The 27,107-nt window shown below is 37.7% G+C and overlaps 2 protein-coding genes across 3 annotated transcripts in view; both read right to left on the bottom strand.

The window, feature by feature from the left end:
* Positions 1–19: 19 nt before the first annotated feature.
* Positions 20–20,456, bottom strand: zdhhc15a (zDHHC palmitoyltransferase 15a; the record flags this gene model as incomplete). Its single annotated transcript, XM_079814964.1, has 11 exons — positions 20–63; positions 584–684; positions 7,875–8,001; positions 8,084–8,216; positions 15,091–15,211; positions 15,595–15,627; positions 16,051–16,120; positions 18,363–18,483; positions 19,347–19,441; positions 19,567–19,593; positions 20,339–20,456. 11 exons carry the CDS (start codon positions 20,454–20,456, stop codon positions 20–22), a joined length of 990 nt encoding a protein of 329 aa, XP_079671090.1.
* atrxl (ATRX chromatin remodeler, like) overlaps positions 20,119–27,107 on the bottom strand; it is a 31,848-nt gene continuing 24,859 nt past the window's right edge. Inside the window, exons 24-34 of one of the 2 annotated variants that reach the window (XM_079814962.1) lie at positions 26,202–26,305; positions 25,617–25,702; positions 25,159–25,289; positions 24,459–24,600; positions 23,882–23,979; positions 23,696–23,804; positions 23,434–23,611; positions 22,180–22,347; positions 21,934–22,083; positions 21,280–21,336; positions 20,119–21,170 (exon numbers count right to left, since the gene is read on the bottom strand). In XM_079814962.1, coding sequence (XP_079671088.1) covers positions 20,982–21,170; positions 21,280–21,336; positions 21,934–22,083; positions 22,180–22,347; positions 23,434–23,611; positions 23,696–23,804; positions 23,882–23,979; positions 24,459–24,600; positions 25,159–25,289; positions 25,617–25,702; positions 26,202–26,305 — 1,412 coding nt within the window. In that variant the 3' untranslated portion in view covers positions 20,119–20,981. The remainder of the gene's footprint in view (positions 21,171–21,279; positions 21,337–21,933; positions 22,084–22,179; positions 22,348–23,433; positions 23,612–23,695; positions 23,805–23,881; positions 23,980–24,458; positions 24,601–25,158; positions 25,290–25,616; positions 25,703–26,201; positions 26,306–27,107) is intronic. The other variant, XM_079814963.1, reaches the window with a different exon arrangement.

Below are 27,107 nucleotides of genomic sequence, written 5' to 3' on the forward strand. Positions count from 1 at the left end.
ATACCTTATTTCATTACTGCTAGTCATCCACAGCTACGGTAACAGAGACCCCCTCAGGTGAGACTGATGGCAGGAAAGAATGATACAGACATATGGCTCAAATCACAATTTGATCAGGCTGTGCAGCCTTGGTTTGGCCTCAAGGGGGCAGTATAAACTTGGAGTCTGAACTGCCTTTTCCCAAAATTATAAAATGAAAAAAGATCAACTTTGTATTACAATAGAAGACTCCCTACGTTTCTCTCCTAAACTGCCAGTTACTTCTGAGAATTAAAAAAAATAATAATATTCAGAGTGCTATGTAGAGTTAGTGGGTTGAATTTTAGAGGATGTGTGTTCGTAATCCTACTCTTTGTGATAGCACACTTAAGTTAATGACAGAAGCAGAGAGGAGATCGACTTCAGAGACAGCGTGAGAACTGGGATAAATTCAGGCTCCCTCTAAATAAAAGATTTACCAAACCATTCTGACTACAGTGCTAGCACATAATTAGATGACTCTCTCTAAACCGGCAAACTGGGCTTGGATTGATTAACCAATTTGTCGAATTTTGAAATATGATTCAGATAATTTGTTTCTTACCCACAATTCCTTCCATGACCGAATGCCCATTTCCATTTATCACTGAAGGACTGCGAGACGACATCTGCCATCTCAAGGGGAATGAATGTCCATCCCCTTGACTGATAAACATAAAAGAAACACTCGGTAAACATAAGCTGTGGTATCTGTGTTATTATCAGGAAAAGGAATTGTGCTTACAGTGATTTTATCACTTAGGCAAAACAAAACCTAAAACTTCCTTAACTATAGTACCATCAGCCTTGAGTGGCTTTTTGCTTTTATAAATCTGTGCCAACAGCAATGTGATAACAGAGTAAGCAATTATAGCTACAATTTTAATAAAAAGTCTCTTATGTTCACCACGGCTGTATCAAAAATAAAAACAGTAATATTGTGAATTATTATTGTAATTTAAAATATCTGCTTTCAATTATATTTCTCTCTCTGGCCGAGTGTCAATATGTTGCCTGAGAAATTCAACACTAATGTTATCCCATGCCTTCTGCAACTGAGGCTTTCCTTTGAATGTACAATAGATCGGTCCAGTTTATTTTCCAATTCACCCCAAATGTGCTCGATGGGGTTCAGGTCTGGACTTCGAGGGGGCCAGCCCATCATGTTAAATGTTCCAGCAGATTCCTTCCATCGCAGGTAGTTCGGGCAATAGTTAGAAGAATGTTTAGGGTCATTGTCCTCTTGGAAAATAAATCCAGGCCTAATAAGACGACTCTCATATGGTACTCCGTGCCTCACCAGAATGTTTTGGTATACTGTCTTTTCCATGATGCCATCAATTTTCACTAAGTCACCAGTTTCTGAGGCTGAAAGGCACACCATAATACTACCCCATCCCTCCATCGAACATACACTCTTCAACAAACATACACTCTTCAACAAACTGAATGAATGAGGCATTTAGTGGGGAGAACAAGTATTTGATACTCTGCCGATTTTGCAGGTTTGCCCACTTACAAAGCATGTAGAGGTCTGTAATTCGTATCATAGATACTCTTCAACTGTGAGTGACGGAATCTAAAACAAAAATCCAGAAAATCACATTGTATGATTTTTAAGTAATTAATTTGCATTTTATTGCATGACATAAGTATTTGATACATCAAAAAAGCTTCAAGCATCAAACTTAATATTTGGTACAGAAACCTTTGTTTGCAATTACAGAGATCATTATATGTTTCCTGTAGTTCTTGACCAGGTTTGCGTACACTGCAGCAGGGATTCTGGCCCACTCCTCCATACAGACCTTCTCCAGATCCTTCAGGTTTCGGGGCTGTCGCTGGGCAATAGGGACTTTCAGCTCCCTCCAAAGATTTTCTATTGGGTTCAGGTCTGGAGACTGGCTAGGCCACTCCAGGACCTTGAGATGCTTCTTACGGAGCCACTCCTTAGTTGCCTTGGCTGTGTGTTTCGGGTCGTTGTCATGCTGGAAGACCCAGCCACGACCCATCTTCAATGCTCTTACTGAGGGAAGGAGGTTGTTGGCCAAGATCTCGCAATACAATGCCCCATCCATCCTCCCCTCAATACGGTGCAGTCGTCCTGTCCCCTTTGTAGAAAAGCATCCCCAAAGAATGATGTTTCCACCTCCATGCTTCACGGTTGGGATGGTGTTCTTGGGGTTGTACTCATCCTTCATCTTCCTCCAAACACGGCGAGTGGAGTTTAGATCAAAAAACTCTATTTTTGTCTCATCAGACCATTTGACCTTCTCCCATTCCTCCTCTGGATCATCCAGATGGTCATTGGCAAACTTCAGATGGGCCTGGACACGTGCTGGCTTGAGCAGGGGGACTTTGTGTGCGCTGCAGGATTTTAATCCATGACGGCATAGTGTGTTACTAATGGTTTTCTTTGAGACTGTGGTCCCAGCTCTCTTCAGGTCATTGACCAGGTCCTGCCGTGTAGTTCTGGGCTGATCCCTCACCTTCCTCATGATCATTGATGTCCCACGAGGTGAGATCTTGCATGGTGCCCCAGACCGAGGGAGATTGACCGTCATCTTGAACTTCCATTTTCTAATAATTGCGCAACAGTTGTTGCCTTCTCACCAAGCTGCTTGCCTATTGTCCTGTAGCCCATCCCAGCCTTGTGCAGGTTTACAATTTTATCCCTGATGTCCTTACACAGCTCTCTGGTCTTGGCCATTGTGGAGAGGTTGGAGTCTGTTTGATTGAGTGTGTCGACAGGTGTCTTTTATAAAGGTAACGAGTTCAAACAGGTGCAGTTAATACAGGTTGTATGAGAAGGGAGTGGAGAACAGGAGGGCATAAAGAAAAACTAACATGTCTGTGAGCCGGAATTCTTACTGGTTGGTAGGTGATCAAATACTTATGTCATGCAATAAAATGCAAATTAATTATTTAAAAATCACACAATGTGATTTTCTGGATTTTTGTTTTAGATTCCGTTTCTCACAGTCAGTGCCGGCGTTTGCTATAGGCGAGCTAGGCGGTTGCCTAGGGCGACAAATGTGTTGGGGGCGCGCACAGGCGCCCTCTAGTGGCGCCCTTAAACTTACTTCCCATTAAGCATAGAATTAAAACAAGCGAAATAAAACATACTGTTTATTAAACATGATCATCATTGGGCGCCCCCTCAGCCACACGTTTAATTACTTAACCTGATTATTAGATTGAATTGATGGTGAGTATTGTCGAGCACAGGCGGTCAGGCGTTAGGTCAGGCAAGTGCTCAGCATTGGCGCGTTCTTCAAAAATGAAGCGGTCTAACGTTAAACCCTCGAGAGCACAGGGACGGAAAAAGAGAAAGGCAGACGATCAAAAGAAAGCCCAGTATAGAGGTAAGTCTTCTCATCTCAGCCATAAAGGTGTCAAACAAAATAAATTTACTTCGTATTATCGATATTATCAACTAATATTGGACGGCATTGGACGTTTTATTGCTGTCACTAAGCTATCACTAGCTAGCTAGTTATCTACATATTACTACGCATTTCACTGACAATAAGGAAATCCAGGCGAGCCAAATTTTAATGCTGCGTCAATTTTGAAGGTGAATAGAAATGCCAGAAACAACTGTTCATCTTTTATTATTTAAGATGGGGATAGAGCTACAAGAACTTATATATTTTAATTTTGTAGTGGTAAGTACAGTGTATCCATAACAGCACTTTTGTTTGTAGAGGGTATAGGTGCTTAAGAGAGTTGTTGCACAGTTTATGGAGTTAATATTTGGTAAATATCCTTGAACATTCTTTCTAGCATTTGTGTATGACCAATTTATTGCAGTTGATCCTTCAAGTCTTAATTTTCTTGATTTTCTTGAAGACTATAAAGTCATAATTAGCTTTTTAAGTCTTGGAGTAACTATAGGAGCATTTTTGTTAATATAGTTTTTATAAATACTTAACCCATTTGTGCCCAATTTTTTCTGAATGGCTTGTTCTGCATTTATTTTCCCCAGGTTTTTGTATTTTTTCTTGAAAATCGTATTTAAATCTGTGGCAACCATAGTTGCCGGTGGGCAAATATGTTGTATCCACCCCTTCAATGTCAAATATGTATAAGAGGAGAACATTTAGCATCTAACTCAAAATAACTGCTTTCAACAGATCAATCTTTATTCATAATCAAATTTATTATGTTTGACTAAGTATACTAAAAACTATAGATCTGTTGTAAGATTTGTTTTGTTTTGATGATTCTAGTGACCTTCATGATTATGTTGATATATATATGTCAACAAAAAATACTTATTAGTAACATAAAAATGACCTTTCTTTGGGAGGGTTTGCCTTCGTTGTGCTCCCTGGAAGTAGGGGTAGGAAGTTGGCAGTCTCATGTGACAGGAAGGAAGTTAATACTTTTTTTTTTCCTTGAAATCCTTTATTTGGTTGTCTGCTTGTGTGTCATTAAGATATAAAACATGGATAATATCTAGAAAAATACTTACAGAAGGAAAATGACAACTATACACTGGCAACTATAGTTGCCGGTGGGCTTAACAATTAAGGGGGGTGGCAAAACTCAATCTCGCCTAGGGCAACCAAAGAGCTAGAGCCGGCCCTGCTCACAGTTGAAGTGTACCTATGATCAAAAATTACAGACCTCTACATGCTTTGTAAATAGGAAAACCTGCAAAATCGGCAGTGTATCAAATACTTGTTCTCCCCACTGTATATAGCACTTTCCTATGTACTACTGTACACCCAAAGCGCTTAACAACTATAGCAGGGGTCTCTCCTCAACCACCACCAGTGTGCAGCATCCACTTGGATGATGCGACGGCAGCCACAGTACAAGGCGCCAGTGCGCTCACCACACACCAGCTATTGGTGGAGAGGAGGGTGATAGAGCCAATTCAATGGATGGGGATTATTAGGAGGCCATGATTGGTAAGGGCCAATGGAGGGAATTTGGCCAGAACACCGGGGTTAAACCCCTACTCTTTTACAAAAAGTGCCATGGGATTTTTAATGACCACAGAGAGTTAGGACCTCGACTTAACGTCTCATCCGAAGGACGGTGCTTGTTACGGTATAGTGTCCCCATCACTACTGGGGCGTTAGGACCCACACAGAGCACAGGGTGACCGCCCCCTGCTGGCTTCACTAATACCTCTTCCAGCAGCAACCTAGTTTTCCCAGGAGGTCTCCCATCCAGGTACTGACCAGGCTCAACCCTGCTTGGCTTCAGTGGGAAACCAGTCTTGGGCTACAGTCCAGTCTTGGGCTACAGGGTGATATGGCTGCTGGCCTCCATTCATTCATTCATTCATTCATTCATTCAACTGTTCAAGCTTGGACTTGTCAGTCCACAACATTTTATACCAATCTTCCTTTGTCCATTTCTTGTGTTCTCTTGCAAATTCCAGGTGTTTCACTCTATTTTAAGTCCTTCTCCCAGTTTCTGACACACAGTTCTTGAAGACACTGTTGCACCAGTAGTCATTGTGGTATTGATCTCGTCACACAGTTCTCGTGAGGTTTTTCTTCTGTCCTTAAGACTGAGAATTATGAGATGCTTCACTTGTCTGTCTGAAAGTTTCTTTTTTCTACCTCTCCCCTTTTGGTTCTGGTGTGAATTGGTGGCATCATGGCAGTCTAGAGTGTACTTTAAAGTGCTTGGACTGCATCTCGCGTCCTTGGCTATGCGGCAGTAACTCCAGCCTGCATCAAAAAGAGCCTTTATTCGAACTCATTGCTCAATCGTTAGCTCCTTCTTTCACCTTAGCCATGTTCAAAGAGCAACATGTGCTTCAAGGCTACTTCTAGAGGCTTTGAATTCATACCAATTGGTGGTGTGGCCGCAGTGACAAAACCCTGATGTTACCAATCACTTAATGAGCAGGATAGGCCTTGTACATTCAAAAGAAATCACACAGCTGTGTCCTAAGACTCTTGCATCACCATCAATTTAACCACAATCACACCTGACAATGATTACACAAGTAATTTGCCTTCTGTGAAGAAACTTGATTGTGTGACATTGACAGTGAAATAGCTTAGCTTGTTTTTTGCAAGGAAAATGACCTGGTTTATAGAGCATAATCATGACTTTGTAGGCATTTCATTCGTTTTATGGGTATTGTAATGGCCAATTCAACAAAAACAACTGAAAGCTCTTAAATATGCCAAGTGTTCTAATAATTTCGGCCACCACTAATATATATATATATATATATATATACACACACACACACACTGGTCAGGCATAACATCATGACCTAATATGTCCTAATATTGTGTTGGTCCCCCTTTTGCTGCCCTGACCCGCCGAGGCATGGACTCTGCTAGACCCCTGAAGGTGTGCTGTGGTATCTGGCACCAAGATGTTAGCAGCAGATCCTTTAAGTCCTGTAAGTTGCGAGGTGGGGCCTCCATGGATCGGACTTGTTTGTTTAGCACATCCCACAGATGCTCGATTGGATTGAGATCTGGGGAATTTGGAGGCCAAGTCAACACCTCAAACTCGTGCTCCTGAAACCATTCCTGAACCATTTTTGCTTTGTGGCAGGGCGCCTTATCCTGCTGAAAGAAACCACAGCTACCAAGAATACAGTTTACATGAAAGGGTGTACATGGTCTGCAACAATGCCTAGGTAGGTGGTACGTGTCAAAGTAACATCCACATGGATGGCAGGACCCAAGGTTTCCCATTAGAACATTGCCCAAAGCATCACAGTGCCTCTGCCAGCTTGCCTTCTTCCCATAGTGCATCCTGGTGCTAAGTGTTCCCCAGGTAAGTGACGCATATGCTCCCGGCCATCCACTTGATGTAAAAGAAAATGTGATTCATCAGACCAGGCCACCTTCTTCCATTGCTCCGTGGTCCAGTTCTGATGCTCACTGTTGGCGCTTTCGGCGGTGGATGCAGCAACAAACTGCGATGCACTGTGTCTGACAAAATGTCTGACACCTTTCTATCAGAACCAGCATTCATTTCTAGAGTAATTTGAGCTACAGTAGCTCATCTGTTTGATCTGACCACACAGGCCAGGCTTCGCTCCTCACGTGCATCAATAAGCATTTGCCACCCATGACCTTTTTGCCGGTTCACCACTGTTCCTTCCTTGGACCACTTTTGAAAGACACTGCAGACTGGGAACACCCCCCAAGTTTTGGAGATGCTCTGACCGTCGTCTAGCCATCACAATTTTGCCCTTGGCAAGCTCGCTCAAATCCTTATGCTTGCCCATTTGTCCTGCTTCTAACACAACTTTGAGGACAAAATGTTCACTTGCTGCCTAATATATCCCACCCACTGACAGATGCCATGATGAAGAGATAATCAGTGTTATTCACTTTACCTGGTCATAATGTTATGTCTGATCGGTATATATATATATATACATACACACACACACACACATATACATACACACACATATACACAAGTTTTCATGATTGAAATGTGTATATATACACTCCGAAATCATTCTATTATGCTGATTTGGTGCTGAAGAAACCTGTTGCTAAAGAGTCCTTTTTATCATCAAAACAATTGTGCTGCTTAATATTTTGTAGAAACTATGATGCATTTTTTTCAGGATTCTTTGATGCATAGAAAGTTATTTATTTATTTGATATAATCTATTTGAAATCTAAATCTTTTGTTGCACTGTAAATCTTCACAATCACTTTTGATCAATTTAATGCATCCTTGCTGAATGGTAAAAGTAATTTCTTTAAAAAAAATATCTTACTGAAACTTTTGAACAGTAGTTTTTATTATAATAAATTAGAATAAACAATTATTCTGCAAAATATACTGTTTATAATCTGTAGGCTGTTTAAGGTTGCCACATATGGTGATTACTGCTTAATACTGACCTGCTAAACACTGGGAATGGCCAGTATATCTTTTTCTTTCCAAACACCTGTAAGAAGTTTGTCCAGACACCTACATCAAATGCTTCACTTCCTGGTCCATCTGCAAAAAAGGGGACTGACAACCACTCTGAGAGAAAGAGAGCAAGAGATGTTATGACACCTACAAAACCTCATATAAATGATGTGCATATGTGAAACACAGGTTTTACCAAGAGTAGTTTTGTTGCTGGCAAGCAGCCAGATGTGGAAGAAGAGCAAAAAACAGAGGGTAACAGCAAACATGGCCGACACCAGTGTCAGGAACAAGACATGCAGTTTAACACAACTATCAAACAGTTTGCCCTGAGAGAGAGAGAGAGAGGGGGGGGGGGGGTGCAGAGTGTAATTCAGGAATACTGTAGTAAGATACTGTGAAACACAGAAATAAGAATTATTGATTAACAATTGATTGAATTATTCATACAATTATTACTGGTAATACCATACAATAAGGTCCCATATTAATATTAGTATGCAGAAGCTAACAAACTAACATTGAAAAATATATATATAATTTTTTTATATATGCATTTATTCATCTTTGTTAATGAAAATACACATTTTAATTATTTTCAGCACATTAATGTTAACAGGTGCAACTTTTTATTTTACAAATGTATTAGTAAATATTGAAATTAACATTTGCTGTCATTCATGTTTAGTGTAGTTAACTAATGTTAACAAATGAAACATTGTAAATTGTTGCTACATAATTATTATATAAATAAGAATTAATTATACTGCAAAAGAAAATGTTTTATATCAAATTTACTTGCAATCACTTAAATTACATTTATACATGTAGTAGCTACTTTTATCTAAAGCGGCTCTGCATTTAAAGAGATAGTTCAACTAAAAATGAAAATTCTGCCATCATTTACTCACCCTCATGTCATTCCAAACTAGTAATAATTTGTCTCATCTTCGGAACACAAATAAATATATATTTTTATGAAATCTGAACGTTTTCTGTCCCTCCTGTGACCGCTAGCCTAAATTACATCTTTTCATCATATAAAATGATTGAGTCTGTTCAAAAAATTTGGAATAAACCACTGAATTCAAATATATTAACTTTTTGAAGCGTCAAAGTGTCAGTTGGAGGGACAGAAAGCTCTCAGATTTCATCAAAAAGCCATATCTCCCTGTAGCCCAAGACTGGTTTCCCACTGAAGCTAAGCAGGGTTGAGCCTGGTTAGTTCCTGGATGGGAGACCTCCTGGGAAAACTAGGTAGCTGCTGCTGCTGGAAGGGGTGTTAGTGAGGGCAGCAGGAGGTGCTCACCCTGTTGTCTGTGTGGGTCCTAAAGCCCCAGTATAGAAATGGGGACACTATACTGTCAAAAAAGCACCGTCCTTCGGATGAGACGTTAAACTGAGGTCCTGACTCTCTGTGGTCATTAAATATCCCAGTAGGGGAGTAACCCCTGCATCCTGGCCAAATTTGCCCATTGGCCTCTGTCCATTATGGCCTCCTAATCATCCCCATATACTGATTGGCTTCATCACCCTCCACCAATCAGCTGGTGTGTGGTGAGCGTTCTGGCGCAATATGGCTGCCGTCGCATCATCCAGGTGGATGCTGGTGGTGGATCACGTGGCATTGATTCAACAAGGTGCTGAAAGCATTCTTTAGAAATGTTGGCCCATATTGATAGGATAGCATCTTGCAGTTGATGGAGATTTGTGGGATGCACATCCAGGGTACGAAGCTCCCGTTCCACCACATCCCAAAGATGCTCTATTGGGTTGGGATCTGGTGACTGTGGGGGCCATTTTAGTACAGTGAACTAATTGTCATGTTCAAGAAACCAATTTGAAATGATTCGAGCTTTGTGACATGGTGCATTATCCTGCTGGAAGTAGCCATCAGAGGATGGGTACATGGTGGTCATAAAGGGATGGACATGGTCAGAAACAATGCTCAGGTAGGCCGTGGCATTTAAACGATGCCCAATTGGCACTAAGGGGCCTAAAGTGTGCCAAGAAAACATCCCCCACACCATTACACCACCACCACCAGCCTGCACAGTGGTAACAAGGCATGATGGATCCATGTTCTCATTCTGTTTACGCCAAATTCTGACTCTACCATCTGAATGTCTCAACAGAAATCGAGACTCATCAGACCAGGCAACATTTTTCCAGTCTTCAACTGTCCAATTTTGGTGAGCTTGTGCAAATTGTAGCCTCTTTTTCCTATTTGTAGTGGAGATGAGTGGTACCCGGTGGGGTCTTCTGCTGTTGTAGCCCATCCGCCTCAAGGTTGTGCGTGTTGTGGCTTCACAAATGCTTTGCTGCATACCTCTGTTGTAACGAGTGGTTATTTCAGTCAAAGTTGCTCTTCTATCAGCTTGAATCAGTCAGCCCATTCTCCTCTGACCTCTAGCATCAACAAGGCATTTTCGCCCACAGGACTGCCGCATACTGGATGTTTTTCCCTTTTCACACCATTCTTTGTAAACCCTAGAAATGGTTGTGCGTGAAAATTCCAGTAACTGAGCAGATTGTGAAATACTCAGACCGGCCCGTCTGGCACCAACAACCATGCCACGCTCAAAATAGCTTAAATCACCTTTCTTTCCCATTCTGACATTCAGTTTGGAGTTCAGGAGATTGTCTTGACCAGGACCACACCCCTTAATGCATTGAAGCAACTGCCATGTGATTGGTTGATTAGATAATTGCATTAATGAGAAATTGAACAGGTGTTCCTAATAATCCTTTAGGTGAGTGTATATATATTAGGGATGCCACAATTCTCAATATAATATTGAACCGTTCGGTACGGCATTCACGGTTCAATACGCGCTTGTGAATTGCGTTTTTTTCGGTTTCGCATTTAATTAATTATTTTTCTACAAATTCTATAATTTGCCTCCATCCCAATACTGAACAACGCAACATACATTCACATCACACGTTAGTGGTAGAGTTATACTCACGCAACACTATAGTTATTCACAATCATGAAAGTTCATTATTTGCATGCGTTTTAAAGCCTTGCCGGTTTCATTCGCGTGTGCGGTTTTAACATGCGCTTTTCAGAGCGCGCGCACTAAAAGCCTGTCAAACACGTGAATACTGAACTAAGTAGTCGTCTTACTGCCTTAATACTGTCAATTACACACAAGGTTAATATAAACACAGTCGGTTATGTCTAAAGTGAAAGTAAAATCGCAATCGTGTCTGTATATTAGATGTGCAGCGCAGCCAGTGAACACGCAGTCCTTAAAGGGTCAGTTCACCTATAAAATTATGTCATTATTTACTCACTCTAATATTGTTTCAAACCTGTATTCATTTCTCGGTGATAGAATTTTCAGTTTTGAGTGAAATATCCCTTTAATGTTAATACAACAACAAAAGACACAGAGAAAATCACTCACTGCTCTTGACTGAAAAACTAATACAGTAGCTAAGAATCAGTGTATATTTTATAGTGAAGTCTATGTAGTGTTTTATTTTTACATTCATTCATTCAATTTCATACTTAAATGCTGCTGTACAGCTCTGAGCTGCCATTGTAAATCTTTATATATATTTATTTTATATTATCCAATACACTAAGAATGTGTACAAGGGTTTTTTTTAAGTAAAGTTTTAAGTTTAAGTAAGGTTTTTCAATTCTTTTAAGTAAAATAAAGAAAGAGTATTGCAATAAAAAAAATAGACTTTTTTCTCCTTAACATCTTGCTGTTCCTGTCGCCTAAGAATAGAATAACAAAAAATGTATGTGACAAGCCATCAGAACCGAACCGAAAACTGTGGGTAAAAACCGAGGTATGTATTGAACCGTGGACTAACTGTATTGTTGCATCCCTAATATAATTATATATATATATATATATATATATATATACAGGGAGTGCAGAATTATTAGGCACGTTGATTTTCTGATCATATTTTTTTTCCAGGCACATTTGACCAATTCCAAACCACAGTAATCCTAATAACTACTATTGATTTAGTATTTAATACTGTATAAGTGATATATAATTGTTCATGAAGGCTGGAAATGAAAATCACCTTATATTCAGGTGTGCAGAATTATTAGGCATGTTTTCTTTTACAGATAAATTGAGCCAAAAAAGAGATTTAACTCAGACTGAAAAGTCAAAAAGTATTAAATGCCCATGAGAAGGATGCAATACTAATGCAATACTAGACATTGCAGTTAAGGCGTGACCATTGGACAGTGAAATGCTCGTTGGGTCAGCAGGATCTGACAAAAACAGGTGGTGAAGAAAAGACACCTGTTAACCGCAAAAGAATTAAGAATTAAGGTGAAGAATTAAGGGTGAAACCATCAGGAACCCTTTAGTCTCCAGCGCCACCATTTTCAGTACGTTTTGGGAGTTCATTTTTAGTCCATCTCTGCAAAACGGACTTCAGGATGGACTAAAATGAACTCCCAAAACGTACTGCCAGATTCTGGAAGATGAATTCTTCAAACAGTGGTACTAGAGGATGTGGTGCTGGTCCTTCAAGAGTCATTCTCAACCTATCTGTCCATAAAGCCTATAAAAAAACCTTCTTCATGTATTTTACAACACTTCAGCTTGTGATTCTTATCTAGTGGGGGTCATTTTTTAGGATTCTTTACCTAACTGAAGTCTCTGAGATCCTGACACCTTGCACTTCTGGAGACTCCAGGTAGGTTGCAGCTCTGGAAAATGGTGGCGCTGGAGACTAAAGGGTTCCTGATGGTTTCACCCTTAATTCTTCACCTTAATTCTTAATTCTTTTGCAGTTAACAGGTGTCTTTTCTCCGCCACATGTTTTTGTCAAATCCTGCTGACCCAACGAGCATTTCACTGTCCAATGGTCATGCCTTAACTGCAATGTCTAGTATTGCATTAGTATTGCATCCTTCTCATGGGCATTTAATACTTTTTGACTTTTCAGTCTGAGTTAAATCTCTTTTTTGGCTCAATTTATCTGTAAAAGAAAACATGCCTAATAATTCTGCACACCTGAATATAAGGTGATTTTCATTTCCAGCCTTCATGAACAATTATATATCACTTATACATTATTAAATACTAAATCAATAGTAGTTATTAGGATTACTGTGGTTTGGAATTGGTCAAATGTGCCTGGAAAAAAAATATGATCAGAAAATCAACGTGCCTAATAATTCTGCACTCCCTGTATATGGGTCAAAGACGAGACGTCACAATTTTGGTGTCCGCATCAAATTATGTTTACAAAAGTCATTTTATATACATAAAAAACATGTTAAATGCAAGTAAACTGTCTACTTTACTATTTCAAATAACTTTTGTCAAAATAAAATGTCAACATTTAGGGGAAATAATGTTCCAAAGTGTAAAATTGTCATTCAGCGTAATGGTCCGGACTTTGATTTTGCCATTACATCTTAAAATTAATGAATGAAATAAGTAAAAAAATAAATTTGTTTTCTTGGCATTTTCAAATATGTGTTGGCTGTGTTATATTAAAAGGACTATGTCTTACTTATTTTTTTAAGTATTTAAATAACCAGGGGACTTTTGTCCCGAAAATCCAGTTTGTAAGAGATCATTCAGTGTAACAGGATCAAGAAGCCATTCTGAAATCATATAAAAAACAGATAGTCATTCGACAGTCTGTGACATCATCAAAAGGCCCCCTGAAGACCATGTGGTGCTGCAGAAAAGTGAATTCATTGCTCTTAAATATTTGATAATTCCACCTTTTCATGGTGTGGTATCTAAGTTACAAAACCGCACGTCATTCAGTGAAATGCCAAAAAAACATTTATATTGTTAGAATTTTTTTAAAATAAGTAGATGTTGTGAATAATTGTGATTAACTTTACTGGTCAAGCTCACTTTTTGATATAGATGGCCAGCTTATGGCCTGCAATATAAGCTGAAGTAGAATTTCGTCATTCAGGGTAATGCTTTTTTCATTCAGTGTAACAGATATATTTATGTAAAAAATTAAACAATATACTTATTCTAACCTGTAATCATTAAATTATATAAAATAATGTGATCATACAAAATTTTATTATATTTTAAATGATTTTCACTTTCTTACAAAAACGTCTTCCTGGCAAATAGGTAGACCTAGTGGTTTGAAGGATAGTGGCAAAGTATAAAGATTTAAAAATTACAATTAATTAGTATTTGTGGGCTGGACTTTGATACTTAAATAGAGTCTTTTAATATGCCATCAAATGATTCCTGTTTTAAATATGCCTAATAAGATTTTCTGATACATAAATATTGTTACACTGAATGACATTTTTGTGGGTGTCTTCTGTAAATCATGGTAAAAAATGTGTGATAGTCATTATTTTTGCTAAGAAAATATAAAATTAAACAGGACACATTCTAATGTACAGGAAAAAACTAAATTTAAAGCTGTATTACACATTTATTTTTTTGATGCTTGAAAACCCCTATTTCGTCTTTGACCCATATATAAATAAAAATATTCTCATGCAATGCCATCTGAGGGCTCAAAGGATCACGCACATTCAACAGAGGTTTCCTGCCTTGCCCTACACGGCCTGAGATTTCTCTGGATTCACTGAATTTTTTCAAAGTATTATGTGTATGGTGAAAGACCCAAATTCTTTGCTATCTTGCAATGAGAAATGCGATTTTTTTTTTTATTATTTGACAATTCTCTCATGATATGTGGCATAAAGTGATGAGCCATGATGACCCATCTTTGCTAGCAAAGACTGAGATGCAACGTTTACACTCAATCAAGATACTCTCACCTATTACCAATTCACCTACTTATTGTGGGCTGTTTCAAAATAGTTTAACTCTGATATTCTATAAAATTTTCACTTTAATTTTTTCTGTCCCAATTTTTTGATTGTGTAGCAGCCATCAAAATCAAAATGTCTTATCTTTACAAAATACAATTAATTTGGTCCCTGAAAACATTGGTAATCTTTTCTTTGTACTAAGGTTTATGAAAATTAACAAAATCACAGATTCTTGATTTTATTGCACTTAACAAAATGTCCCAACATTTATGGAAATGGGGTTGTAGAATGCGTAAAATTACAGTACATTTCAAATATCTGATGACAAGCGACTGTGGGTGGTCTGTAGACGTGCCATCTCAGCCCGAGACTAGTCTCTTCCACTCAAAGTGCATGTAAAACTTGCAAAAAAAACATGCAATGCAAAAGGCACAAGGGTCACCCACCAGCCACAGTTGGATGAAGGTCGGCGTAACTGTTGCGACGATGAGGAGGCAGTACAGGAGTGAGTAGAGGAGGAAGAGCATGAAGAACTTATAGTTGGAGAACCCAATACAGTTATTCAGCCTGAACATGCTCACAACAACACACAACATACACACGGAAGAAGAGAATAAGTGGCACTTTTTTAAAAAGGCAATATTATTCATTTAAACAACATGAAACATGTTAAGAGTTTAAGTCAAGCCATTTTACTTCCTGAATCCAAGTTAAATAAATATCTAAGTAGATATTTGGCTTCAATAGCCTGCAATGACTAATCAACAATAGAAAATAAAAAGATGTTTACAGGAAGAGTAAGTTACTAACCTTTGATTAACCATTACTAAGCTATAGACTACAAAGATTCTTTATTCTTAACAAATAAAATACACCAATAAATCATTCACAATAAACAGAAATGTGCATTTAGTAAGTAAATAGGATCAATTTTAATTTAGTTTACAAACCAGGGGCAATGATGATCCATCTTCAGTACACACCTACAAAAAAAGAGAGACAGACAGCAGGAGTGAAGTGCACAGGCCACAGGAACTATTCTCATTAAATAATAATAAAAACCCTAGTGTAATCAGACACACACATTCAAAATCTCCACAAACACACAGTCATTATTTTTCTCCATTGCACTCACTCTCCCTCTCACACTCAGGACCTGGACTTTAATCAAAGGCAGGGAACCTGATATTGACATGGAGCGAAACTCATTTGAGAAGATTCACTGTGTCCACTCAAATAAATGTGACCAAGCGCTACAACAACATCCTGTAATTATCACACACACACTCGCACACAGATCGCATTTCAACGTCTCTCCCTTTCATTAAGGGAAGAGTGCGTAGATGAGTGGGAGATGCACTGATACGCACACAGAAATGGAGAGAGAGAGAGAGAACAATTCTTACATTTGGCAGACAGAACAGTGATGGCAGCGATCTGGTTTTATCAATTGGCAGTGATGACAGAACCTGATAGCTGAGATGAACACACACACACACACACACACAAACAACCAAATAAATAAATAACATTTTCTCTGACGTTTAGGTAAATGGAATTTATTTTTTATAAGAGACTCTTATGTATGTTTTAATTCATGTTGTATATCTTATAATAGAAGATCATTTTAGATTAGTTAACAAAAATATTGGAGAATTCAGACTTCAATCAAAAGCAATTGATTATTAATGGTTAGTAAGGCAGTTGTTAAGTTTTGGGTAGGATTAAAGGGATAGTTCACCCAAAAAGGAAAATTAGCCCATGATTTACTCACCCTCAAATCATCCTAGGTGTATATGACTTTCTTCTTTCAGACGAATACAATCAGAGTTATATTAAATACCGCCTTAAATTTGCGGAAAAAGCATAACTGGCGCAACAATGACATTGGACGTAGCACAAGGGTTTTGAACTGAGAGAAGTTACACTTTTTCTTAAGTTGAATATGGAAGAGTGCGTCGGAAGCTAGATATCTTACTTTATACATTTTTAAATATGGATATTGCTTCGCTTCAGAAGGTCTTTATTAACCCCCTGGAGCCGTGTGGATTACTTTTATAATGGAGGGATGCACTTTTTGGGCTTCAAATTTTGGGCTGCCATTCACTGCCATTATAATGCTAGGATTAGCCAGGACATTTTTTTTTTTAAATAACCCTGATTGTACATCTGAAAGAAGAATGTCATATACACCTGGGATGGCTTGAGGTTGAGTAAATTATGGGATAATTTTCATTTTTGGGTGAACTATCCCTGTAAGGGACGTATAATATGGTCATGCAGAATAAGACTTTATAAGTACCAATAAAAAGCCAATATCCTATTAAATGCATGCTAATTAGCAACTTGTTAAAAAGTGAGAATTGGACCCTAAACTAAAGTGTTACAATATCTGATGGGGGCTGGTAAGTAAGCTGGAATTTATTTTATTATTATTCTCATTTTTTGTTTATTGGTTTTGTTTGTTGTTGACACATTGGTGTTATTGATTTGATCACTTGTAAGTTGTTTACTTTTGTATTAAAGTAAAGTTTGAAAAGAAGACTATTCCGTCATCATTTTCTTATCCTTACATTGCACCAAACCAGTATTTTTTTGTGTGAAATGTTACAAGATTTGGCATCATTATTGTTCACAGATTTTCAGCAAGTAACAGAATTTTGGTCTGTTGTGGGGCTGGGTATTGATACAGATTTCTTCCAAATTTCCAATTCATTTGGCTGCATTTCAGTTTTAATCGGAGGCGGACAGTAATGAAGTATTTTTACTTTTCAAGTAATTTTATTTCAAGTTATGTACTTTTTAATTGTTCTTCTTTGGAAAAGTTTTACTTCACAACATTCCAAAATATAATATTGTAATTTTTACTGCACTACGTTTCATGTTGAATATCATTTAATACTTATTTACATTGAAAATGTAGTACTGTATACTTTTACTCAAGTAAAAGTAATTCAAAGTTTTACTTGAGTAAAAGAAAGAAAGTACTACATTTTTAATGCAATTAACTATTAAAGTAAAAATAAAATAAAAACTTTTATTTATGAAACGTAGTGCAGTAAAAAGTACTAAATTATGCTTTGGAATTAAGTGAAGTAAAAGTTTTCCAAAGAAAAACTGTGATACTGACACATATACTTGAAATATGTACTGGAGTAGAATTTAAAAATACTTCACTACTGTCCGCCTCTGATTTCAATCTCCATTTTGTCCATATGGGAGAATTCTCTCTCTGCTAATGCTCAAAAGTAAGGCAGTGTTTGATATTGATTAAAATGGCAACTTGTCTTTTTTGAAATATTCAATAAAACAATAAGCTCATAAGAGTAATTCGTTTGTGAATCAGACTGCAAACTCAAGACACAGAGCTAGAATATAATTAATTTTTGCCACAGTGCTGAGTATTCCGTACATGCATTACAGATTCCCTCTGTAACACAGCAGTGCAGGAACCACTGAAGCATGGAACCTTCTAACATGATGCAGATGCTTTTCACTGAAGGCCATTCAAAATGCACTAATTGCAGATTCAGTGTCTCTGGAGTAATCTAGAGTTCAGTGTCTTCCCTCAATTACATGGTGTTGATGGAGCAGGTTAATGTTTACAGGTACAGTGTGAATCGAGTTACATTTGGAGTCAGTCCAGTTTAGTTTGTAGATTTTATTTATACTTTATATTGTCATGTTTATCCGTGATAGCACTGACAAGTTTCCTGACCTCCGGTTGCTGTACGTGTATGAACTGGAAGCTTCTGGGAGATTTCCAGGAGAATCTGACTCTTCTCTATACCGCCACGTTCCCGTTCATAGAGCAGCGAGTCTGAAGAGGAGAGCTGAAACTGAACACAGACACCCACGCACACACACAATTAGTAAATTAGATGGCGGTGCTCTGAGAGGGAGAGGGGTTTCTTTTACGCTCATTTGTCACATATGACATGCCTGACTTAAATAACTTGAAAGTGGATGGGCTGACCCCCATAAGAGCCCAAGTCTACTCATCTCTTCTAACTGTGGGGGTAAAGCCAGCAGAAATGGGGAGGTGTTTAAATTCCTCTTGCAAAAACGTACTGCTGTTATACTATGGTACACTGATGGAAGGCTGTAACCATGTCTTGAAAATTTGTATTTTAAAATATTTATTTTACTCATTCCCTTTTAATCGTATGCCTAATGTGCCAAAACTGCTCTATGTTTCTAGTCTTGTCACATTTAATTATGAACTGCATGAATCATGCATGAATCAAAGTCTAGTAGTTTGCCTCACTGAATATTACTGTTGGCCATTTAACATTTCTATAGTAAAACAGTAGTCGGATATTAAACATTTTGCTATTTACATCTTACCTCATGCTCTATCAAATGAACAATCACTGTAATGTATGCAATGTGGCCATATCAATATACAAATATATATATATATCCCTCAATGTCTATGGTGTTTACGGTCCAGCAGCAATGGTATAAGATACTATTGTACTATCATACTATTGTACATATATACACACACAATAATATTTACATGGTACTCCAAGATAGGTTCGTCAAAAAGACTCTTTTTTCTATGATATATACAAAAAAAAACATGCCTTTATGATTGTAGCATGTCCAAAAGCTATTGGCTTTCTTTCTCCAGAAGGTCCAGTGGGGGGGAAATACTTGTTTTTTGGTAAAGAACTATCAATTTATGAAGCTACTGTACCTCCACAGAAGGAGAGGACGGTGGAGTAGACACTGCTTTCCAAAATGACCATAAGAACATCCCAAAACACACATGGAACAGGCAAAGGAACACCACTGAGAGAATAAGAACATATACAATTATAAATCAAAATAAAGTAAATGCAAATTTTGTTTTTTTAAACTTTAGAACTGCATATTTTCACACAATAAATATTTATAACACCACAAAGATTTCATACCTCTCTGAGTTGCACAGGTAAGCAGGACTGGCACACAAATATGAACAAGAGTCATTCATAACATCTGATGTCATATTCAATAATGAACAGCGTTTTAAATATTTAGATTTATAGCAGGTGCTCAATAACTTTTCATAATAAGAGGGAGACCAGGGAGTGTAACAGTCTCAATTTAACCAAAATGACATGAGCTAACGTTACAGGGCTGAAATCACTACAATACATGACCACCAATGAACTTCTACTAAACCCACAAAGACTGCACAAAATAGTACACATTCACATGCTTCATTTGTCAGTTGTCTGACTGACTTATACACACAATCTATAGTTTTCTTTTGTTATAGCTACGTATATCTGTATTTGTTTCCAAACGAATTGTAATTTTATTTGCCGTTTTGAATTCAAATGTTTTCTATTCGTTTAGCATTTCGCACTAACATAAATTATGGGTTGGGGTGGTGATAGTTGTTGGAATAATAATTAACTTTGAACATTATATAAAACCACCTCAGCAATGGAGTTGTAACTGAATTACACAGATAAGTGATACTTGTGGATTTCATAACTATTTTAATCAGTAGCAGTCAAATATAGGAACATCATAAACGTTGAGAAACATAAAAAAATACAGAGTTACAGACGCTGAAACAAAATGTTACATCAAGTTCCGTCTCTCCTACACTTTAATATCCCGTATGGCCTTTTAATCCCACGAAATCTGCATCATTAAATTAACTTTAATGAAATATTTTGCAAAAAAATTACTCACTCCAACAGAAGTGCACGACATAGGCGTAGTATGACCACATCACAACCACGATAATGACCGTGACGGGGATCCAGTAGAGAAGCCGCGCGCAGCGGCGGAGACACGCGGGCAGAAGCATCACGGTGTCCGTCGAGACAAGCGCGAGTCTCCCTTTCACTGAAGCATCTGTGACTGAAGCAACCAGTCCATAGTATGAGCCACAGTAATAAGAGAAACAGCGCCTCCACAGGACACAGCAAGCAAGTGTTTTTTTCTATCCACCAAGTGTATCTTTATTTCTTTTAATCTTAAAAAGCAGTCGAACAGAGAACAATGCTCACGGCATAACATATTGAGCTTTGGACTTTTGAAGTCCTTTTGTAAACGAAATTATTCAATATTTATAATATTTAAACATAAAAGGTGTTAGCAAAGACACTGGCAACAGTCTTTTTGTCTTCAGGCTTCTGAACCCCATTGTGTCCAAAAGGACATATTCATACAAGCTCCACCAAACAATGCCTGGTTGGGCCAAACAAGATTTAAAAAACAATAACATACATATTTCATGTGCCGGACACTTTTCTGCATACTCGTACTGGTTTTGAGGTAGTTCGAAAAGCAGAAGGTCTTGGACCTTTTTTTATACCAAGTCTATTTCAGGCTATGTATTTGCTTTTGAAACAGAGTAAACCACTTTGGGTTGCTTCAGTGGAAAGGTGATGCTGGAGTTCACATCCAAAGCAGCAGAATGTTGGGCATTGCCTTGATTGACAGGAAGTGAAGTTGGAGGAGTGTTCTTGGTAGTATTGCCTAAATTTCGAAAAGCCACAGCCTGCGGAGTATGAGTGAGCTGAGGAGAGAAAGAGACATATTCTTAGCACTGCAGTCTACAGCAGCAGCATTTCTGTTTAATACACACACAAATAAAGAATCCTTAAAGGTTAGAGATGAAACCGTACCAGTAGGTCCCGATTGGCTTGTCTGGAAGCAGCTTCATTGGAAATCTGTACAGCGGCCTGAAAGGGACAAATCATGAATGAGCTGTTGTACAATTGTGACATGCAGAATGAGGGCTAGTGTGTGAATATGCATCAACATGATGCAGAAAATTATGATTTTCACATAAAGTTACGCACACGGGAAAGCAATTGCCCTGTGAGCACCAGAGAACGTTACCTATTCACAACCTGCACTATTCAATGTAAAAACGTGGTCAATGTATGATTCTTAATAGTCTCATGCATAGGAAACAATATATACATTTATATTAAATATTGATATACATATGTATAGGTTATGTATATATATAAAAAAATAATATATGTTTTTTTTCTAAAGCAGGGGTCCCAAAACCTGCTCCTGGTGGGCCACTGTCCTGAGTTTAGCTCCAATTAGCCTCAACAGACCTGCCTAGAAATTTCTAGTATGCAAGACCTTGATTAGCTGGTTCAGGTGTTTAATTGGGGTTGGAGCTGAACTCTGCAGGACAGTAGATCAGGAGCATGATTGGACACCCCTGTTCTATAAGTGCAAATTAACAGGGTTGCGATGTGTACCACCTGGGGGCGCTCTGTACTACATTTTGAGAACCACTGACTTATTACAATATGTACCTTCTTTTCTGCACGGTATTCATCCCAGGCTGCTCTGCGCTCCTCCTCACTCAGCTCCTCTTCCTGCCGGTGGTCTAACAACGAGTTGTGTTCATGATAACTTACTATGAGCTGCTCACAGCTCTGCAGCAACCGGACCAACACCTCATCCTGATAGACAAAAGGAAGACAAAACCTTGTTGTGGTCAATGATCTCACACACCCACATGTGTGTGTACAACAGCAGGTCTATGCATGCGTGTTTACCGCAGGCATTTCTGTGTGTTTACTGGGCCGGAGGTCTGGCTGGAAGTGGTACAGCTCATTCAGCTGACTGTGTGTGAAGTGTCTCTGAATCTGCTGCTGGTCCAGAACACGGGAGGACAGAGACTGCTTAGCAACCTGCCGCTCATAAATGTTCTGTTCCATCGTCCCCTACACACAAAAAAAGAACAAAAAACACATTACAATTGAAAGCATTTGATGTTACAAACAGTATATATTTTAAAACTATATAAAATATAGTACCTGTCAAAAGTTGAGACATTACAATTTTTTATGTTTTTGAAAGAAGTCTCTTATGATGACCAAGTCTGCATTTATTTGAGTAAAAACACAGTAAAAACAGTAATATTGCTAAATATTAATAATTCAAATAACTGTTTTCTATTTTAATATATTTTAAAATGTAATTTATTTCTGTGATGGCAAAATCAAATTTACAGCATCATTACTCCAGTCTTCAGTGTCACATGCTCCTTCAGAAATCATTCGATATGCTGATTTGTTGCTTAAGAAACATTTCTTATCAATGTTGAAAACTTTGAAAAAAAAAAGTCAGGATTCTTTGATGAATAGAGTTCAATGAACAGCATTTATTAAAGCATTTATTAAATAGAAATCTTTTGTAACAATAAAGCACTATCACCTAATTTAATGCATCCTTGATGAATCAAAGTATTAATTTCTCACTCCTTTTTTAATCTTACCACAAATGTTTGAATGATATCATTGTTTCCACAAAAATGTTAAGCTGCACAACAGTTTTCACCTTTTCAACATTGATAATATATGTTTCGTAAGCACCGAATCAGCATATTAGAATGATTTCTGGAGTAATGATGCTGAAAATTCAGCGGTCATCATTGGAATAGATTAACAATTTAAATTTATTCAAATGAAATACAATTATTTTAAATTGTAATATTTCACAATATTACTGTTTTCACTGTATTTTTGACACATTGTAATGTTTCCAAACATTTGACAGGTACTGTATGAATTATAAAATAAAAACAAATAAAATATATATTTAAACTATATTATACATTAAAATATTTTACATTAAAAAAATAAATAAATAAAACTAAGACAGTCCTCACGAGTAACAAAATCTTCATTAATGGGTTAAAATGACTTAAAACCTAAAAATGTCTGTAAATGTATTTATTTATTTTTTTCATTTTAATAAAAAAAAAAGAAAAGAAGTTCTCCCAAATATGTTTGATTTTAAGTGTATACCTGAGCCAGAAACCGGTACACAGCTACAGTTTTTTTCTGCCCAAAGCGATAGACTCTGAAGATGCTCTGGATGTCATATGATGGATTCCAGCAAGCATCAAACACCACAACTCGGTTTGCAGCAACCAGATTGATTCCCAGAGACCCTGCACGAGTGGAGATCAGAAACAACCTCCCTCTGACAAAGAAGAAACACCAAGAGTCAGGACAAGAAATCCAGAAAAGTTAAATGTGATGTTTATAAACATTTTGTATGAAGTACCTTATGTTTTTAGTGTTGTTAAACTCTTGAGCCCATCTCTTGCGAGCACAAGCACTTGTGTTGCCGTCCAAACGATAATAATCTTTATTTCTTACCCACGATTTCTTTCCTGAAAATACACACAAAAACAAATTAACAAATGACAGTGCTAACAGTAACAATCCCTTGTATAAACAGTGTGTTTACCTTTGTATGGACAACATTCCTTCCCGCTGGTCTCATCTGCATATGAGAGGAAACTCTCAATAAGATCCAGTGATATCAGAGATTGACTGAACACCAACCTGAACAAAAGCAAACAACATTCATGTGTCAAACTTAGTGTTTAAAAGTTTAACAATACAGTAAAAACAGTAATATTGTGCAATATTACAATTTAACGTAACCGTTTTCTGTTTTAATATATTTTAACATGCAATTTATTTCTGTGATGCAAAGCTGAATTTTCAGCATCATAACTCCAGTCCTCAGTGTCACATGATCCTTCAGAAATCATTCTAATATGCTGATTTGGTGCTCAAGAAACCTCTTATCATCAAGGTTGAAAACAATTTGATGGAAACTGTGATATGTTTTTCAGGATGGATTCTTTGATTTATTTGAAATAGAAAGCTTTTATAACAGTCTTTACTGTCACTTTTGGTCAATGTTAAGCATTCTTGCGCATTAAAAGTATTAATTTCTTTCACTTAACCAAATATGAATATGAACCAAAACAAAGCTTATAACAAGTGCTACTTCTGTTCAAGTACATGTTTCTCACACTTTGTCTTGTAATTCCTCTGCCCAGCATAAAATCTCCAGCAGCAACTGTAATTTCCCAGAATGCTCCAGCACTTTGGCATCAGCTGCTGTTACAAACGGCAGAAACCAGTCAGCAGATGGCCCGTTACCCACAATGAATCCTGGACAATAGACAGAGAGAGACAGATATAAGCCCCTTTCACACAGAACGTTGATTCCAGAAAATTGCCAAAAAACTGTGGGAGTGCCTTCTGTGTGAACGTAAACACGTCCCAGGATTGATCCCAGGATGGGGACCTAGTAACATTGCCGGGATCAGTCCTGAAACGTGCCCTGTGTGGACAAAAGGCAGGATCAATGACGTAGGGGTTGTGTCGTAGTGATGGCACTGAAGCTAAGATCATTTCGCCAGCTTAGTGTAACGGTATGCAATGCGCTAGTTTATGTACAAGCGTGGTTTGAAACTTAAGCAAACTTAAGACACTGTAGAGACATTACACGTCACATCCCAATGTCAAGCGTCTTTACAGGATGTGTGTGAACATGCACACAGATTCCAGAAAATCACTGGCAGTGTAAATTAACCAAAAATCAAATGATCAAGGGACAAATCCCGTGACAAATTATCAGCGCATTTTCCGGAATAACTGTGTGAACGGGCCTATACAGACAAAGAGACAGATTTAAAAAACAGAGTGAGAGACTGTGTGTACATGTACCAGCTTCCCCACCAGGAATTTCCACTGTGGCTGTGTTTGTGACATTTGGCTTTTGATTGGACCCACAGACCAAGGAGACTGGATCAGTATTTCCCTCTCCATCACCCACTAAATCTGTGATCTTTGCATCTCTATGAGACAGATGGTGGAAACATAAACATCAGAGCAAACCTGGTCTTGTGTAGAATTTGACTTCTAGCAGGCCTCTCATTGGTTCCACATAACTGTATATTACAAATAAAATATGTTCTGATTGGCTGTGTCATTCAAGCAGCAGTCTTTCATTTACCAATTGTTTCCTAAAAAAAATGTTCTCTATTGATTTAATTTGCATTGTTTAGAAAGACACATTACTCTGTAATTTAAAGTCACTCTTGCATTAATGTGATATTTTACACAAGCACGAGGCACATTATTTTGGTATAGAAAATATTCAAATCTGATATGAAAATGTGTACCTTTCAGAGTCATTTGGCTTTACAGAATCTCTCACCAAACCTGCATCCAGCCCAGTGAAGACGGGAGCAGGCTCTTGCTCTTTCCCCTGCATTACACAGAGAAATATATAATGTGATGGAGAAAAATCAGTGACCACTAATAGGATGTTTGTAAAAATGAGTCATCATGCATGTACACTACCATTCAATGGGTTGATAAGATTTTTGAAATGTCTCTTGCTCTCACCAAGGCTAAATTTACTTGATCAAAACAACAGTAAAAATAGTAACATTGTGAACTATGATAATTTAAAATACGTTTTCTATTTAAAACATTCTAATATGCTGATTTGGTGCACAAGAAAATTCTTATTAAAAATGTTGAAATCATTTGTGCTGCCTAAAATAGAATTAGTTTGAAATACAATTTAACAATGTAAAAGCTACTGTCTTTTTTTATCAATTTTTGATTTATGCATCTTTGCTGAATAAAAGTATTAATTTATAAAAAAAAATTAAATAAAATTATATATTAGGGTATATTTATTATTTATTACTGGCCCCAACCTTTTCAACAGTAGTGTATCTGGATGAGTGGGTGTATACCTTATTCCTGCTCAGCTGAGCCAGTTTAAGACACCAGGGATGAGTCCAAATCAAACTCAGAACATGAAGATCCTGAAACAAACTGTTCACACCTGCTCCTTTCCCTAAAATAAAGACACTGCTTGTGATTATTTGCATACTATCAATCTGTTGGCTCCATATGCAATGTTTGTTATAATGATATCACAATTTAGCCATTTTAAATCCATGTTAGTATCAAAGGCTATTTTTATGCAATACTGGATTAAAATAATCAGCCGATATTGGATGTTTAATTGTGCATGCTCATTGGTCCAATTTTTACATTTAGATGATATTTTACTAATATTTATCTAAAGCTGACTTAAAATTCATTAATATACAACCATTTAATAAGTGTTAAATCTCAAAATATACATTTCTGTACATTATAAATGTTGTGATGCTTAATGAAACATTTAAAATGACTGATTTTAGTTTTTAGTAGGGATGGGCGATATCTTATCGTTTGCGATATACCGGTAAAAATTCTCCCCACGATAAGAATTTGTCTTCCCGCGATAATAACGATAAAGCCTAGTTGATGGCGCGACCCATCCGCACAGTGCCGTCGCTGGCCGTGTTGATGCCCTAAGCATTATTAACTTATGATGGCCGTGGTGGCTGCGTTCGTCACTTAGTATATATGAACTTTTCTTGTGGTGCTCCCCGCAGCACTTGGTGCCCTACGCGGAGCGCGTGATGGGAGCGGCGGCACTGAATCCGCATCTCACGTGCAGAGCTGCGGAAGAGTTCATAGCTAAACGAGGGGCTACCTGAGGGCAATCTGAACTTGTACATACAGATGTATTTTCACTCGCTGAGCACTTGGACTGAGCGCTTAAGAGATTCGCTCCGTCTCAATCGATCGGTAAAGCACACTATTTC

The sequence above is a fragment of the Gobio gobio genome (assembly GCF_949357685.1).
Source record: "Gobio gobio genome assembly, chromosome: 4".
Taxonomy (NCBI): Eukaryota; Metazoa; Chordata; class Actinopteri; order Cypriniformes; family Gobionidae; genus Gobio; species Gobio gobio.